The sequence below is a fragment of the Sinocyclocheilus anshuiensis genome, unplaced genomic scaffold, assembly GCF_001515605.1.
Source record: "Sinocyclocheilus anshuiensis isolate Anshui unplaced genomic scaffold, SAMN03320099.WGS_v1.1 scaffold415, whole genome shotgun sequence".
NCBI lineage: Eukaryota > Metazoa > Chordata > Actinopteri > Cypriniformes > Cyprinidae > Sinocyclocheilus > Sinocyclocheilus anshuiensis.
Genome location: NW_015552655.1, coordinates 518,854 through 537,541, shown reverse-complemented (window position 1 = coordinate 537,541; position 18,688 = coordinate 518,854). Strand labels below are relative to the sequence as shown.

At 34.4% G+C, this 18,688-nt stretch overlaps 1 protein-coding gene, 1 long non-coding RNA gene and 3 gene segments (V, D, J or C); 4 read left to right on the top strand and 1 right to left on the bottom strand.

Moving 5' to 3' along the window:
• The first annotated feature begins 3,244 nt into the window (after positions 1-3,244).
• Positions 3,245-9,887, top strand: LOC107667136 (tripartite motif-containing protein 16-like). Of its 2 annotated transcripts, XR_001631758.1 has the most exons (6): positions 3,245-3,546; positions 5,356-5,388; positions 5,485-5,547; positions 5,616-5,755; positions 8,781-9,584; positions 9,826-9,887. XR_001631758.1 is itself a non-coding variant. In XM_016458736.1 (5 exons), the coding sequence occupies exons 1-5, from the start codon at positions 3,408-3,410 to the stop codon at positions 9,195-9,197; spliced, it is 792 nt and encodes a 263-aa protein (XP_016314222.1). In that variant the 5' UTR covers positions 3,245-3,407; the 3' UTR covers positions 9,198-9,621. The 2 variants fall into 2 exon arrangements, 1 of the variants encoding a protein (XP_016314222.1); XM_016458736.1 differs by lacking the exon at positions 9,826-9,887 and having other exon boundaries at positions 8,781-9,621.
• On the top strand, positions 7,212-7,696 carry LOC107667157 (uncharacterized). Its single transcript, XR_001631759.1, has 3 exons — positions 7,212-7,348; positions 7,445-7,507; positions 7,574-7,696. It is a non-coding gene; the product is annotated as an uncharacterized LOC107667157 (long non-coding RNA).
• Positions 9,888-11,002: 1,115 nt separating the features above from the next.
• Positions 11,003-11,586, bottom strand: LOC107667146 (Ig kappa chain V-I region Scw-like). The segment is given in 2 exon segments: positions 11,003-11,337; positions 11,442-11,586. Coding segments are annotated over 2 exon segments (387 nt in total).
• A 1,318-nt stretch (positions 11,587-12,904) lies between these two features.
• Positions 12,905-14,399, top strand: LOC107667088 (Ig lambda chain C region-like). The segment is given in 3 exon segments: positions 12,905-12,913; positions 13,005-13,056; positions 13,903-14,399. Coding segments are annotated over 3 exon segments (378 nt in total).
• Positions 14,400-14,557: 158 nt separating this feature from the next.
• Positions 14,558-18,376, top strand: LOC107667087 (Ig lambda chain C region-like). The segment is given in 3 exon segments: positions 14,558-14,583; positions 14,945-14,970; positions 17,871-18,376. Coding segments are annotated over 3 exon segments (369 nt in total).
• The last annotated feature ends 312 nt before the right edge of the window (positions 18,377-18,688 follow it).

The following is an 18,688-nucleotide window of genomic DNA, read 5'->3' as shown; positions in this document are numbered from 1 at the left end:
CACTGGCTTTTCAACACATTTACACACACACACACACACACACACACACTGAGAGAAACACACACCAGACACATGCATGAAGGATTTATGTGCTGTCAGATGGGTATTCTGTTTCAGTAATGACAGCTCAATGACATAAATATACATACCAAACACACACACACACACACATTGTACTGCATCTCACTTCTGTCTACTTGTGAAGTTCTGCGTATTTATATTTTTTAAAAAAGACTGGCAGTCTGGCGCAATCATGAAACCTCGACCCCCCACCCCCACCCCCCACAAAAAAAAGAAAGAAAGAAAAGGAAATAATTTTATGTTTTTCCTAAATAATTTTATGTTTGTTTATTAGTACGGCTGAATTCGAACATCGAAGGTCAGCAGCAAAGACCCTGGTTAATAAAATGGGTTTGAATACATAAAGAATATCTGTGTAATTTTGTTATATGAGTGAAGAATGATACATAAAGACATTAATCACAAATAAATCCCGAGCTGACAATTAAATAAAGAAAAGAAGCTAATCTAGAAGGATGGAAACGCAAATTTAGAGAATTTAGTAGAAATGGTCAGAGCTGCAGAAACAGTCTGTTTATCTGTAACACACTAAAAACGGAAGGAGAACAGCTCGGTTTGATGATCCCGACTGTCATAAACATCGTAAACGTGTTTCCCTCCCGTCCTCTGAACGAGAGAGGAAAACCCTGGCGTCTCGTCAGCAGGAGCATCACTATCATGTCAGTAGATCAAAGGTGAACACACTGCAAAGTGACCAGTAATAATATATGAAATACAAGTCACTCATCATTAAAAGACATTAACAGTCAAACTAGCTTTTGGAAAAAGTATTTACAGTAACTGCACTAGTTACCAAAAAGAAATAAATAAATAAGAATGAGTAGCATGTATGTAAAAACATGTATATATTTGATATATGTGGCAGTTAAACTGTGCTTGTAAATAAATTATTACAAATTTTAAATACAAATTTACAATTTATAAATATTTGTCATTTATAAATAATTTTGAAAATAATTATTAATTATAAAAATAATAATTTATAATAATTATATATATAATTTAAATATAGAATAATTTAATTTAATTGTGCATATATATATATATATATATATATATATATATAAAATCTAATTTTGATTATTATATTCATAATTAGATTAATACTTTTGATTATTATATTATTATTTATATATATTTTTATATATAAAAGACAGCACAATCATTCCATTATAGTAAACTTACAATGACACAAGTAAAAAAAAAAAAAAAGTTAGAGCTCCAGTGTGTTCAATATTGATATTATTGGCTGGGTTTATTTACAATTTTTACTATCCACGATTTACTGTCGCCATCCACGGATGTTGACTAGTTTACATTAGGATGCTTTGTGAAGGATAAGTGCTCTGCAGGCGGTTAAAGTTTCAGAGGAGACATCACATGCATTCTGTGCGGTGCATGCATGTATTTTAGACCTGCTAATCTCTGGATCATATACAGTATCTTATAAAAGTGTTTGAGTGGAATTAGTCTGTGGAATTTAATCTGTCAATTCTGAAATGTAACACACAGTTGTGCCAGCTGCATTACACACACACACACACTCCTTTGTTTTCTTTACTCCACGTTACTTTCTCAATGTCACTTTGTCATTAGAAACATTCACATACACACAAACATGAGCTTCAGTGAACAAGGCCCATTGTGAAATTTTGCACGCTTATTGTGATTATTATGATAATCTGCTTTAGGGCTGCACAATTAATCTAATTTCTAATCGCAATTACAATTATGGATGCCACAATTACGTAATCATTCAAAGTCCGCTTATGTTATTCTGCACGCTTAAGATATGTTTTTTCTTTCTACATGTTATCTTAAGGGTTTTTCCATTGTTTTAGTTTTAGTATAACATTATAATACCATTCATATTTTTACTTTTTTATCATTTAAAGAAGAAACCAATCCGATGTATATTTGACATTTGAGGCTTAATACAATAGGAAAGCACTAAAGGTTTTTCAGTTAGAGTGTTTTCAGCTTGTTTATTTTCATATAAAAATACGGCATGCAGTTGCATCAAACAATGGTATAAACATCATTCAATGTAAATTGTGATAATCGTAATTAATAATCACAATTACAATGCCAAGGGAATAATCGACAATTATGATTGTTGTCATAATCGTGCAGCCCTACTTCAGTGATTTGTTTCCTCAGGTGGGCAACAATCCACACAATGAAAATAGACTAATAACATCTTATGGAAAAAACAAAGGATTCTGTGAAGGTTAGGTTTAGAGGATAGAAAATATTGTTAGCTTAGTACAAAACATGAATGGACAGTCCTCACCATGATAAAAACCACATTAACCAAGTCAAAATATAAAGCAAGCAATAAATACATAAATAGATAGATAAATAAAACTTTAGGGTTGGGTTTGGAAATCTATACTAATAAGCATATTAAAAATTAAATATTTTAGAGTTTATTTAATTAAATGATTATATAATTTATTAAACATTTCACATACTATTATAGCTTTTATTACTATTTTGGTATTACTATTTTTTATATTTTGATAGTTTTCTTTTTCATTTTAGTGTTTGCAATTTTTAAGCTTTTTAAAACTATGTCTATAGTTTTTATACGTTTTTATTTCTGTTATTTTATTACATTAATTGGAACTGTGGTTCATAAGTTTTTTTTTCCTATGCAAAACAAAATGATTTTAGGGTTAGGTAGGTTTGGAAATCTTTACTAATTAACATATTGATAATCATTTAAGTTATTTATATTATTACATTCTTTATTTTATGTAGATTTTGTGTCAAACAGTGTTATTTTAGTATCATTTAGATATTACAGCTTTTATTAATTTTGATTTAATTTAAATTTTTGCTTACTTTTAAAGTTTCAGTCATTTTCTTGTGTGTTTAATATATGTATTTTCAAATGTATGTATATAGTTTTTCATTTTATTTCTGTCTTAGTTTTAGTCATTTTAAAGTGGAAATGTGGTTCATATTTTTATTAAATAAAATGTAAAAAAAAATCTATTTAATCTATCTATTTTTAAAATCTATTTTATTTCTATTTTACATTTTCAACTTTATTTTATTTGAAGTAATAAAATTGTTTTTATAGTGTTATTTAACTATAATAACCTTGATGGCAGCCTCCATTTACATCTGCAGGTATCTCTGTGTGTGTGTGTGTGTGTGTGTGTCATTTGACCCAATTTGTGGTCCGTTACATCACTCCAGTGATGTGTCTGTCTGTGCATTTGTGTTTCTGATGTGTTCCCTATATTTGGCCAAAGTGTGACATTGGAAACGCCCTCCTTACGGTTTCTAGTGGCCATGTGCCCATCTCTCCGCACTATATGTCGGCTATAAAAGAGCTGCTGCACCTTACACACGACGCGGTCCATATCCAGACACATTACATACAGACAAACTCAAACTCAATCATCAAAATGCCTTCAAGCACAAGAATTATGGCGCCTCAAATCAAGAAGACAGGTAAAGCATTACTATCATAATTAAGAACTAACCCAGAAATAAATCTCAGAAAGTTTCTTCTGTAGTCAAACGAGGTTGTAATGTACAGGATCTATTTTATACAAACATTTTAAATGTATAATTTTTTTTGTTTTTGTGTTATTGTTACATTATTTAGCTGTAAAATTATAGGCATCATAGAGAAAAAACAAATGTAGCCTACTAAAAAACTAAGCTCCATACAGTAACACTAACTGTATTAGTACAGATAGTAAATAATTAAAATATTAAATATTAAATATTACCAAAGCAACTCAATTCAGTCTGAAACCGGGATAATATCATTCACTAAAACTAAAACCATTAAAAAAAACTATTTTATTTCAGTTAGTTGCCAATATTTCTAATTTTCATGAAGTGTAAGTACTAAAGCAACTATAAACTAACACTAAAAACTAAAACTTAATCAAATTAAAATAGAAAATAGGAAAGTAAAATCTTATCGAAAATATTAAAAACTACAAAGCTGTAAATAAAACAAAGATTGCTGGAGTGTAAGTTTTAAGAGAAAATACTACTTCAGTCTTTCTAGTTTCACGCTTCAAAATGTCATGTTTAATGCAATGCAATTATCACGTTTAATTTCTTTGTCATTATTTGTGAAATACTAGCAATTTCTACAAAAAATATAATAGTATAATAGTTTATGTATAAAATGTATAATAGAGTATCATCAGTGACTCTTCTGGTTCACAATAAATCTAAGTAACAAGGAACAGTTTCAAAGGCATGCATGAGGACATTATGTCACACTTATTCATTATCAAATCAATGCATGCCATTTAATTATAGCAAATGTGTCAAGAATGTCAATGCAACAGGGAGTACAATAACATGCTGGATAATTAAACTGAAGCATGATGTTAATTATCCAAATGCATATGCATCAGTTTTGGGGTCGGGTGTATTGTTCGACTGTACTGTATATCAGGTTGCCACATTATCAGAAGTCTGAACAAGTGTTATAAATCATTTCACACTGCTATTGGGTCACATTCACACACACTCATACACACAGTACATTGCCACATGTCTGAAACGGTTGCCAGAGATGTGTCCTCAATGGCTTAACTATAGACTCGTATCAGAGAGACACAGACTTATGAAGGTAGAATGACGTCAAAAAGATTTGCATACACAGGGTAAGAGTTGTGGAAGTGTACATAAGACTGTAAGCGTAAATTAAATTTGCATGCGCAAGAGAAGCTTTGTAAAGGTGTAAATCGTGTTTCAAGCGCAAGAAAAAATTATTTGCAGCATTTTACTGTTACTCGTAAGTGTAATTCATGTATTGTGAAACTGCAGCTTCATGCTAACGCAAAATAAATATGATCTGCATGCTTCTGACTTCCATGTTTCCGCATGGAAGTCAGAAGCATGCAGATCATATTTATTTTGCGTTAGCATGAAGCTGCAGTTTCACAATACATGAATTACACTTACGAGTAACAGTAAAATGCTGCAAATAATTTTTTCTTGCGCTTGAAACACGATTTACACCTTTACAAAGCTTCTCTTGCGCATGCAAATTTAATTTACGCTTACAGTCTTATGTACACTTCCACAACTCCTACCCTGCGTATGCAAATCTTTTTGACGTCATTCTACCTTCATAATTGGCTAGTTCAATCAATTTGACATTGACGCTGCGCTGCGATGAGGAAGATCAGCCAAAAATTTACCATTTAAACATTTTGTCATTCTAACAACAAACAGATAATAGAAAGAATATAGGCCTGTATTAAACTACTGATTTCTTATTTCTTCCAGGAAGGAAAATGAAAGCCGGAAATACTCCTGTTGGTATGATGAACTAAACCTCTGTCTGCATGATAATGATAAGTATTATTAACGTTATGCCGAAATCTAAATCTAAACTGATATTTCTCATATCTTCAGAAAAACTTCCAATTTATGAGCCGAACATCCCAGAGCCGACGTCCCGAGAGGAGCTGCTCAAATGTGAGTCACACTCACAGACAATCAAACTCTAGTTAAATCAGTAAACATACCTGTTCCTTTCCTCTTAGACTGGCTCAATATCTCATTGGACGAACGAACTGCCAATAAAGTGCTGTGGCTGACCGAGGGCGGGGCTAAAGTGTCCCGCATGACAGATGAGGTGTGTCCTTACCTGGACAGGCCAGAGAGATTTGACCACAGCCCTCAGGTAAACACACACACACACACACACACACACACAAACACCTTACTTAGCAGAAAGACCTCTGTGAAAGACTCTGAACTGTTGATTGTTGTTAATAATAAAATAATTATAATTCACAGTGCATTGTTTTTTAATTAATAATTTGTCCAGCACAAATTTTACTTAATTAACTTACAGTACTTGTTTTACTACTTATGCCTATGTGATGAAGCATATTTTTTTCCATATGAATTGACATATTTGGAAATATTTTCAGATTTCAGCCATCAAAAGTAATTGAGATATAGCATATATATATATATATATATATATATATATATATAGGCTATATAATGTTTGCATAACTTCTGAAAATCAATTGATCATTTAATAATTTAATAACTTTTAATTTAGTGAGCAACAACCATAAAAATGTACTAATGTACTAATAATGTATAATAAATGTACTAATAATGCATACAAAAATATTATTAATAATAATAATAATAATAATAATTACTTATCAATATTATTATTACTTACAGCATAATAAAACTTTCACAAAATGAATGCATTGCAATTTTTTTTCTTATTAACATTTATAATTTTAAACTAATAACATTTAATAACTTTTAAAATAGTGAGCGACAACCATAAAATGTACTACTACTACTACTACTACTACTAATAATAATAATAATTCATTATGTGAAGGTTTTTCTTTATTGGTAAGTAATAATAATAATAATAATAATATATTATTATTATTATTACTTGCCAGTATAGAAAAACCTTCACAAAATGAGTGCATTGTAAATTACTATTTTAATATTATTAATAACAATAATAATTTACAGTGCATTAATTTAGTGAGGGTCTTTCAGCTAAGTGAGATGATACAATGTCAACTATCATCAAAATATATAAAATGAACAAAACATATCGGGAAGCCATATGTTTTGATTTGTGGCCGATTCAGCATTTGAGAATGCATAAAAACACACATACCAGATAGTTTCTACCTTCATCTCTCTCATGCATTATTTCCAAAATAGTTTCTACCTTTTGCAGTTCTTTAAACTGTTGTTTTCGCTTGCAAATCACTGTTCACAGGCTTGCAGTGCTTTTGACCGTCTTTTGGCAAAAAAAACGTGCCAAAAGCGTAAGCGCGGAAAAATGGAAGTCAGAAGCATGCAGATCATATTTATTTTGCGTTAGCATGAAGCTGCAGTTTCACAATACATGAATTACACTTACGAGTAACCGTAAAATGCTGCAAATATTTTTTTCTTGCGCTTGAAACACGATTTACACCTTTACAAAGCTGCTCTTGCGCAAATTTACGCTTATTACGCTTACAGTCTTATGTACACTTCCACAACTCCTACCCTGCGTATGCAAATCTTTTTCTACCTTCATTACCTTCATAATTGGCTAGTTCAATCAATTTGACATTGACGCTGCGCTGCGATGAGGAAGATCAGCCAAAAATTTACCATTTAAACATTTTGTCATTCTAACAACAAACAGATAATAGAAAGAATATAGGCCTGTATTAAACTACTGATTTCTTATTTCTTCCAGGAAGGAAAATGAAAGCCGGAAATACTCCTGTTGGTATGATGAACTAAACCTCTGTCTGCATGATAATGATAAGTATTATTAACGTTATGCCGAAATCTAAATCTAAACTGATATTTCTCATATCTTCAGAAAAACTTCCAATTTATGAGCCGAACATCCCAGAGCCGACGTCCCGAGAGGAGCTGCTCAAATGTGTCACACTCACAGACAATCAAACTCTAGTTAAATCAGTAAACTTACCTGTTCCTTTCCTCTTAGACTGGCTCAATATCTCATTGGACGAACGAACTGCCAATAAAGTGCTGTGGCTGACCGAGGGCGGGGCTAAAGTGTCCCGCATGACAGATGAGGTGTGTCCTTACCTGGACAGGCCAGAGAGATTTGACCACAGCCCTCAGAGGTACACACACACACACACACACACACACACACAAACACCTTACTTAGCAGAAAGACCTCTGTGAAAGACTCTGAACTGTTGATTGTTGTTAATAATAAAATAATTATAATTCACAGTGCATTGTTTTTTAATTAATAATTTGTCCAGCACAAATTTTACTTAATTAACTTACAGTACTTGTTTTACTACTTATGCCTATGTGATGAAGCATATTTTTTTCCATATGAATTGACATATTTGGAAATATTTTCAGATTTCAGCCATCAAAAGTAATTGAGATATAGCATATATATATATATATATATATATATATATATATAGGCTATATAATGTTTGCATAACTTCTGAAAATCAATTGATCATTTAATAATTTAATAACTTTTAATTTAGTGAGCAACAACCATAAAAATGTACTAATGTACTAATAATGTATAATAAATGTACTAATAATGCATACAAAAATATTATTAATAATAATAATAATAATAATAATTACTTATCAATATTATTATTACTTACAGCATAATAAAACTTTCACAAAATGAATGCATTGCAATTTTTTTTCTTATTAACATTTATAATTTTAAACTAATAACATTTAATAACTTTTAAAATAGTGAGCGACAACCATAAAATGTACTACTACTACTACTACTACTACTAATAATAATAATAATTCATTATGTGAAGGTTTTTCTTTATTGGTAAGTAATAATAATAATAATAATAATATATTATTATTATTATTACTTGCCAGTATAGAAAAACCTTCACAAAATGAGTGCATTGTAAATTACTATTTTAATATTATTAATAACAATAATAATTTACAGTGCATTAATTTAGTGAGGGTCTTTCAGCTAAGTGAGATGATACAATGTCAACTATCATCAAAATATATAAAATGAACAAAACATATCGGGAAGCCATATGTTTTGATTTGTGGCCGATTCAGCATTTGAGAATGCATAAAAACACACATACCAGATAGTTTCTACCTTCATCTCTCTCATGCATTATTTCCAAAATAATAACGCGCATTCCTCTGTGTGTGTGTGTGGTCAGGTGCTGTGTAAGGAGTCTGTCTGGGCGTCGCGCTGTTATTGGGAGGTGCTGTACTCTGGCTGGGTGGTTATAGGAGCAGCATGTGAGGGTGCTGGGAGGAAGGCAGGCGACGGTCCCTGTGGCCTCGGGGAGAACGAGGAGTCATGGGGTCTGGGTTGGGCCAGATCCTGTTATGAAGCCTGGCATAAAGGAACCAGCAGCAGGGTGGCAGACGTGCCTCAGTGCTGCACTATAGGGGTGTATGTGGATCAGCCCGCGGGTCTGCTCTGCTTCTACACCGTGGAGACAGAGGAAGATTCAAAGAAAAAAGAAGTCAAACTTCTTCGCAGGTTTAAAAATCCCATAAAGGAGAACATTCTGCCAGGTTTCTGGGTGGGAAGACAGTCCTCTTGCTTAATACTCAAGAAAGAGGAATGAGGTAGAGGGGGAGACAAGTAATACTGTGGCTTGTATTTTATTTTACACTGTAAAACCTCATATCATCACTTTATTTTTGAAATTACTGTTCATCTGTTTTTCTGCTAATGCCTATTTGTAATCATGCATTTTCAGGTTCACAAATTTGATTTAAAAAATGCATCATGCATATATATAATCATTCTAGAATTCTAGAATTAATTTACACTCTTAAAAATAAAGGTTTTTATTGGAATCAATGGTTCCATGAACAACCTTTAGCATCTTTTGATCCTTTCCATCCCACAAAATGTTCTTTATAGAGGAAGAAGGTTCCTTACATTTTTTTAAATGTTCTCCACACTTACAGTAGAAACAATTGTTCTTTTATTAACTGTTCACTGAAAGGTTAGAATCCAAAATTATACTTTTATGGCATGACTGCAAAAACCGCATTTGAAACCGGTATTGTTTTAGAGTTTATACACCTGTGCCGTCCAGCCGACTCATGAATTTTCAGCCCCTGTTGGTTCCTTCTGAATAATTTTGCACCTTTCTTTGTCTCGAACCCAGTCATGCCGCTGCCCTGTCCAGGTTTGTCAGTTTCCACAGCTCTTGTCGGCTCCTGAAATTAACTGTTCACTGAAAGGTTAGAATCCAAAATTATACTTTTATGGCATGACTGCAAAAACCGCATTTGAAACCGGTATTGTTTTAGAGTTTATACACCTGTGCCGTCCAGCCGACTCATGAATTTTCAGCCCCTGTTGGTTCCTTCTGAATAATTTTGCACCTTTCTTTGTCTCAAACCCAGTCATGCCGCTGCCCTGTCCAGGTTTGTCAGTTTCCACAGCTCTTGTCGGCTCCTGACATCGCTTCCTTTGCTTCCTGTGCACTCTTTTTTTTTTCCCTTTTCTCACCTTGATGCCAGATTCTGCAACTCTGGGATAGAAAAAATAATAACATAAAATAAAAAATATTCACAATAACACAGTAAAAAGCATATTTAGTGAATCATTCATTTGTTATTGCTATACCAACTCTTGTTAGTAATACCGTCACTCTTTTTGATCAACAAATCCTTGGTAAACACAAGCAGATCACTGTGTTTAGTCTGCACATAAATGCATTTACATGCAAGTGCTTCGTCAGTATGAAATGAAAATGAAAATTTTCTTTCAGCTGCTTTTGATTGGTTGTAATAGTTTAAAACATTTGCATTTAGCAGTAAATGTGAACTGAAGCTCTTGGGGTTTGAACATGGTCTCTGGAGACGGAGCTGCTCTATTCTGAGACGATCAGAATCACTAAAGCTGCCAATGCAAATCTGATTTTCAGCTCAAACTCACAGTTTCACTGTATGATCGGTTCAACGCTATGAACTGGATCAGTTTCACTTCTGCTCATGAGAAATGAGTAAAAAATGATCAGCTTGAGATGAAGGAGCTTCTTGAGAAACTGCTCAAGAGCACATTTTTTATTTTGATTTATTTATTTATTTTTTGCTGGTGATGCACAGTGACTTTATGACGTTAAAATGAGATGTTAGTGTAGAATGAACAAAATCAAGATAATATTTTAGTTTGATCTGATATCAGTTTCCATACTCTGTTTTCTCTGATTCTGAGCATAAGTCAGTCAAACCTGTCTGTCACAGGACAGATTACAGTCTAATAGAGCTGATTTGACTCCTAACTCAGTTTTGAGCTCATGTGTAGTTCTGTGTTCGGTCTCTGTGTGTCAGTAGTGTGTGATAGTGTTTGAGCAGCTGCAGCAACAGTTCATCACTGTGACTCTGACTGACGAGGTTTTTGTACGACTCTTTATCACTGTGTGAACACACTTTTACTGTTGATGTAGTGGTAACTCTGACAGTAATAATCTCCTGTATCTTCAGTCTGGACTCCACTGATGGTCAGAGTGAAATCACTGTTAGATCCACTGCCACTGAATCTAGATGGAGTTCCTGACTGGAGGGTGTTTGCCCAATAAATCAGGAGTTTAGGAGCTTCTCCAGGTTTCTGTAAGTACCAGGATAGAGGCTGAACACTGTAATCCTGGTAAACTTCAGGGCTGGTTTTACAGGACATGGTAACTGTGTCTCCTGGTTGAACAGGTTTGACTGCAGGCGTCTGAGTGACTGTCACTTCAGCTGCTGATTCTACATAAAGAAAAATGAATAAACATTCAGAATTAAGTATTTGTTGAAAGACAGTATTTCTAGCACAGATGATCAGTTAGAATAGAGTATGTTTATTTCCTCACCTGTGAAACAGTAGCTAGTGAAGATCCAGATGAAGATGGTGATGAAGCTCATGGTTGCTGTTGGTTCAGATTCTCAGAGTTCAAACTCACAGAGCTATAAAACCTCCTGAAGCTTGTGCTGCAATGCAAATCATCTCTATGTAAATCTGTGTATGGGTTACAGTCGATGATGCACATAAAACATTACAGTGTTTGGGATCTTTTTTTATGTTATGAGTCAAAACATGCATTCATGTGTCTGAAGCTCCAGGTTTTCTGATGATTCAAATGACAGTTGCATCAAGAAAAATGTCACTGTGAACTCCATGAGAGGGCAAAGGTCAATCCAGAGGTCACAGGTCATCAAAACATCTTTTAAAAGCTGCTTTAATGATTAAAAATGCTTTGAGAAATAAATGATCGTCTAGAAACCCAAATTTAAAATATAGAATAAAAATTTGATTAATACACCAGGGGCGTCGCTACGGTTTCTGGGCCCCCTAGACAACATATTTACTTGGGCACCTGCTTTCCGGGGGGTGGGGGGTTTGGTCCCCCTCAGTAGAAATCGCGATCTCGTTCCCCTCAGTAGAAATAGCGTTTCCCCCTCGAGGGGGACCCCTCCATCGTCGGGCCCATAGAATCGTCCTAACCTTCCCCACCCTTATGGCGCCCCTGTAATGCATACATTTCCTGAATAATGTAATTGAAGTATTTTATTTACTTTTTTATTTATAAATAATTCCTAGTTTTCATGCATCAATAGACATTTAGAGATGAGGAGGCTGTTTTTGTGAAAGTCAATCCAGTTATCCATCGCTGATAAACAGAAGAGCTGATGTTGAGTCTCATGTTAGTGTGAGTGTCATGGAGTTTGTGTTCATTTGAGTGTGATGGAGGTTTAGGAGCTTCTCCAGGTTTCTGTAAGTACCAGCTGAAATAGTATGTCCTAGAATAACGGAACACATCTGTGCTGGTTCTACAGCTGATTTTGACTGTTTCTTCTGGTCAGTGATGAAGTGTTAAACTCACAGCACTATAAACACTCTCAGAGCACTGAAGCATCTGATCAATATGCAAACACACTCCACATCATTTACCTGAAGCCAGTCGCTCAATAACAGACACAAAATACTGTTACTAATTAATCTTTCAATATTAGATCTTCTAATAGCCAAGCTGTTATAAATTATATCAGATCATTCACTTACGAATAAATCTACAAGACCAACTTAACTATTTTATCCTGACTGTCTCCTGTGAGACTTTGAGAATATTTTTGACTGTAGTTGGAGAGAAACATGACTGTTAATTCATAAATTTTATGCCAAATCCATGGATCATCACACGTGTCTCTGTCAATCACTGAATCAACTGAGTTTGATTGTGAGTCACGTCACACATGATATAAAAGTTTCATAAATTCAGGTTCATGCTTTAGTAATAATGCAGACTGCATAAAGCAGATGAAGTAACTGAAGGTAATGTCTGCTGTGAGTGGATGTGTTTGTTGGAGACTCAGTTGATGTGTGTTTGTGCAGTTAGTGAAGCGTTCAGGAGGTTTTTGTTCAGCTGCTCTATTAGTTTCTATCACTGTGGTGGACTTTCGGCAGCGGCACCAAACTGGATGTTGGCAGTAAGTAAATCATCATTTAATTATTAATATTAATTATTAATACAACAACTGACTGTTAAACATTTTGTTGCTCTATAGAAAGGATGCACTTTTACGCTTATGTATATATTTACATTTTATATTTAATTCACTTTGAATGTTTGGCAGTCAGCATTGTAAAGATGGTTTTCATTGTCATGACATCTTTTTTTTCATCCAGTGAACTAAAATAATTTCTGTTATTTCTTAATAACTTGATTTTATGAGTTTTCAAAACTTCAGCTATTTTTTCCTCATTGATAATTAAATTCTAAATGTTAAAAAGGTGCACTGAAATCAAATGTACATTAGTTTGACATTTTGGCACCACTTTGATTTTACTTGAAAATTAAACTTACATTTTCAGATTAGTTTGTTGATTTTTAAGTAAAGCCTGCAAATATTTTCAAACGGGAAATTCTGGTTTCTTAATTGTATTTTTGTTAATATTTGACAGGTTAATAATTTATAGTAGACATGCCAGACAAAAGTATATTTTCATTTTTTTTACTTTTTTCAAACATTTTTACCCAATTTGTGATGAATTCCTGCAGTTATTATGTTTATTTATATCTGATCTTTGATGCTTTTAATAAAATTGACTATTGACATTAATCATCAAAATGACTCAAATCAATATATTTCACTAAACTTTCATTGTTTTGCTGATCGCCGGCTTTGTAAAAATTAATTCCAGTGACTTGCAGTTTAATATTATAAAAATGACTAATAAAACTATCACTGTATTAATTGTTCCTATATTTTTCTGAAGCTGAAAGGAGAGAAATGCTTTCTTCTTCACTGAGTTGACTGTTGTGTGTTTGTCAGGCGTCACTCGTCCTAAAGTGAGCGTCCTGCCGCCCTCCAGTGCAGAGATCTCCTCAAAGAAGACAGCGACACTGGTGTGTGTGGCCAGCAAGGGCTTCCCGTCAGACTGGAGCCTGAGCTGGAAGGTGGACGGGAGCAGCAGGTCTCAGGAGAGCAGCGCTGGGCTCCTGGAGAAGGACGGTCTGTACAGCTGGAGCAGCAGCCTGACTCTCTCTGAGCAGGAGTGGATGGAGAGCGTCTCAGTGAGCTGTGAGGCCACACGGAGCGGCCAGCCTGCGCTCACTGGACACGTGACGAGACAGCAGTGTTCAGAGTAGATCTGCTGCTCTTCTCACTCATGTCTCACATGGAGACTAACAGCACATGAGCGACTCCTTCATTCTCCACATCCAGCTTCAGTCGCTCGCCTCTGCATCTGCTCTGCTTTGTGTGCTTCATACAAGACTATATGTGTGCTTTATCATTCTGTCTGGATTTTATTACAATTCAGTCAATAAATAAAACTGTAGCTTTATGTCTTTGAGTCTTTCTGTCACTTGTGTTTGAGGTCTTTAGCTCACACTTTATAAATAAACTTCACTCAGTGGAGCACGAAAACACCTGCAGATTCATGAGGAAACAAACATGCGGCCAAATTATGAACCTCACAGATAAAATGGTAGACAAATTCAATAAGATAAAGTGTTGTAGATTTAAGCATTTATCATGTTAAAAACTAAAATGAATGCTTTATATTTAATTCAATATTTATAAAAATGCCCTGTTGTGTGTCAGTAATAGTGTTTGAGTAGCTGCAGCATCAGTTCATCACTGTGACTCTGACTGACGGAGGTTTTTGTACGACTCTTTATCACTGTGTGAACACAACATCACCCACACAGCCACCATCAGAATTTGTTCTGCAATGAAAACTCTGACAGTAATAATGTCCAGCATCTTCAGTCTGGACTCCACTGATGGTCAGAGTGAAATCACTGTTAGATCCACTGCCACTGAATCTAGATGGAGTTCCTGACTCAAGGCTTTTTGCATAACGAATAAGGAGTTTAGGAGCTTCTCCAGGTTTCTGTAGGTACCAGAATAAAGCATCATCCCCATCACTATATCTGTACACATCTCTGCTGGTTTTACAGTTGATTTTGACTGTTTCTTCTGGTTGAGCTGCTGTCGTTGAGGGACTCTGAGTGACGCTGATCTGTCCTCTACTCTCTGAAACACACAACAAGAAGAAAATCAACTCAAAACTTTGACAATATACTTGAAGAAATGAATTCATATCAAACTTGTGCTCCACAAACCTTGAGCAAACGCTGTGAGAGTCCAGATGAAGATGATGATGAAGGTCATGTTGATGAAGATTGTTGTGTGTGTCAGTGATGAAGTGTTAAACTCACAGCACTATAAATACTCTCAGAGCACTGAAGCATCTGATCAATATGCAAACACATTCCACATCATTTACCTGAAGACATTCGCTCATTATCTGACACAAAATACAATTACTGAAATAAGATAAAAAATTAATCTTTTTCATAATATTATATCTTCTAACAGCCAAGCTGTTACAAATTGTCTCAGATCACTCACTATAGAATTCATCTTTAAGACCAACATTAGTATATTATCCTGACTGTCTCCTGTGAGACTTTGAGAATATTTTTGACTGTAGTTGGATAGAAACATGACTGTTAATTCCTATATTTTATGCCAAATCCATGGATGTTCCTGCAGGTTTTTACAGACATGAGGATCATCACACGAGTCTCTGTCAATCACTGAATCAACTGAGCTTAATTGTGAGTCGCGTCACACATGATATAAAAGTTAATTTCTTTTAGAAATTCAGTTTGATGCTTTAGTAGTAATGCAGACTGCATAAAGCAGATGAAGTAACAGAAGGTAATGTCTGCTGTGAGTGGATGTGTTTGTTGGAGACTCAGTTGATGTGTGTTTGTGCAGTTAGTGAAGCGTCCAATCTATGGATGTTCCTGCAGGTTTTTACAGACATGTAATTTTATTTTTTAGTTCACACTGAATGTTTGGCAATCAACCTCAACTTAAATGAGTTTAAGTAAAACCTGCAGATATTTTAAAACTGAAAATAATGGTTGTTTAATTGTATTTTTTTTTTTTTTTTTACAAATATTTGATAGGTTAATAATTTATAGTAGACATGCCAGACAAAAGTTATATTTTCTGTACTTTAAAAAACATTTGCATCCAATCTTCTCATGCTGTCATCACAAACTGTAATGAACTCCTGCAGTTATTATATTTACTCACATCTGATCTTTGATTATTTTTTAATAAAAGCATGCTTCAGTTCAACATTGAAGTAGATAACGAAAATGACACTTTGAATCAATATAGGGTACAACGAGGCTAAAGGCACACCTTAAAAAAAACGTGCTTTTCACTGCACCTAAAATGTATAATTGCAGAAAAAAACATATATGTTTGTATTGAACCTTAATGGAGCAACAGATTTTGTTTGAAAATAAATCATACAAGTCCTTTATTTTGTTTAAAAATCTTATAAATGTATGTGGTGGCCTTTTACCCTACACACGGACAAAAGGCACATAGTATTGATACATATACTTCAGCTAAAATAATGTTTTTTTTTAAATAATGTGTTAAGTTAAATAACTTTAAGTTAATACTTTTTCAAAAACAATCAGTTTAGCAAAGTTTTTACTATTTTCTGCTTATTTTGAAAAATAAAATAATTAATTTGTTCAATAAATATACTGTCATTAGAATATGTTAATATAAAAAATATACATTTTAAAATACAGAAACAAAATCATTTAAAAACAAAAGATTCTGAAAGCATTGAAGGAGATCCCATAATAATTTAATATAGATTTACAGTAGGATAGTAACAACAAATTATATTTTATTATATGATATGATATCATGTTTTTAAATATGATGGTTTCATTCTAAACATGGTGATTTTATCTCTAATATGGACACCCAACATAATATATGATATTTACCCTCTGAATCTAACCATGTCATGTCATCAAATGGAAAAGTTAGCCATCTATTAATTATCAAGTTAGTTACTGTGCCTTTAGCCCCAACAGCAGGGGCGCTTTTTACCCCAAATACCATACTTTTACATATTCTTTCGTTATTTAAAAACTGTTGCTTTAATTATCTTAAACAAAACTGAAAATCATACAGAAGACCTTTGTCTCAAAATATATGCATTAATTTGAGCGATTCTCATTTGCTACTTAAATTACAACATTTTAAACAACATAAAATATTGATCAAGTAAGCACAGAATCAACTTTGCGCTGCTGCCAGCGGTTGTGTCAAGGATCAGCCAAATATACACATGCATCTTGAAAAGCGGATGTTTAGGAAAGTGCTACGCCACGTTTTTGTGCCATCTAGTGGTTTAGAGGAAAATAGTATCAAAGGCGCCTTTTACTGAGACAGGATACGGATTGTAAAGTTCTACTCTTTCTTTTAACTTACCTTCGGATGTTTAGTCATGTTTATTCTGTGCTGAAACTGGTACAAATGTGGAGAAGATGATTAGTTCACATGCGCCTCGCGCTTCTGCGTCTGTTGAACTAAGGCGCTACAGCAATCTGTCACTCAACATTAAACAGCGCCAAAACGGCATTTATTGTTTGAATACTGCAATAGACTCATCGATTCTTGGGATTTAAGAATCGATATCATTCCGTAAAAATGAGAATCAATTAAAATCGAGATATCTATATTTTTTACCCAGCCATACCTTTTACCCCGTTGTACCATATTTCACCAAACTTCCATTGCTGTTTACTAGCTTTATAAAAATGAATCCCCGATGACTTGCAGTTTAATGTTGTTAAAATGGCAAAGAAAAGCTATCATAGTATTTATTTTTGATATATTTTTGAAAACTTTTTGAAAGGAGGGAAATGCTTTCTTCTTCACTGAGTTGACTGTTGTGTGTTTGTCAGGCGTCACTCGTCCTAAAGTGAGCGTCCTGCCGCCCTCCAGTGCAGAGATCTCCTCAAAGAAGACAGCGACACTGGTGTGTGTGGCCAGCAAGGGCTTCCCGTCAGACTGGAGCCTGAGCTGGAAGGTGGACGGGAGCAGCAGGTCTCAGGAGAGCAGCGCTGGGCTCCTGGAGAAGGACGGTCTGTACAGCTGGAGCAGCAGCCTGACTCTCTCTGAGCAGGAGTGGATGGAGAGCGTCTCAGTGAGCTGTGAGGCCACACGGAGCGGCCAGCCTGCGCTCACTGGACACGTGACGAGACAGCAGTGTTCAGAGTAGATCTGCTGCTCTTCTCACTCATGTCTCACATGGAGACTAACAGCACATGAGCGACTCCTTCATTCTCCACATCCAGCTTCAGTCGCTCGCCTCTGCATCTGCTCTGCTTTGTGTGCTTCATACAAGACTATATGTGTGCTTTATCATTCTGTCGTGATTTTGTTAAAATTCAGTCAATAAATAAAACTGTAGCTTTATGTCTTTGAGTCTTTTTGTGTCATTTTCATTTCAGCTCTTTCATTGGTTCAGAGCTTTAGCTCACATTTTATAAATAAACTTCACTCAATGGAGCATGAAAACACCTGCAGATTCATGATGATACAAACATGCGACCAAATTATGAACCTCACAGATAAAATTAAAGAAAAATTTGATAAGATAAAGAATAGATTAATTAAGGTATTTACTATGCAAAAGCTCAATGGATGTTTTTCATTTAATATCCATGAATATCTACTGTTGAGTGAGTGTTAGTGTTTGAGCAGCTGCAGCATCAGTTCA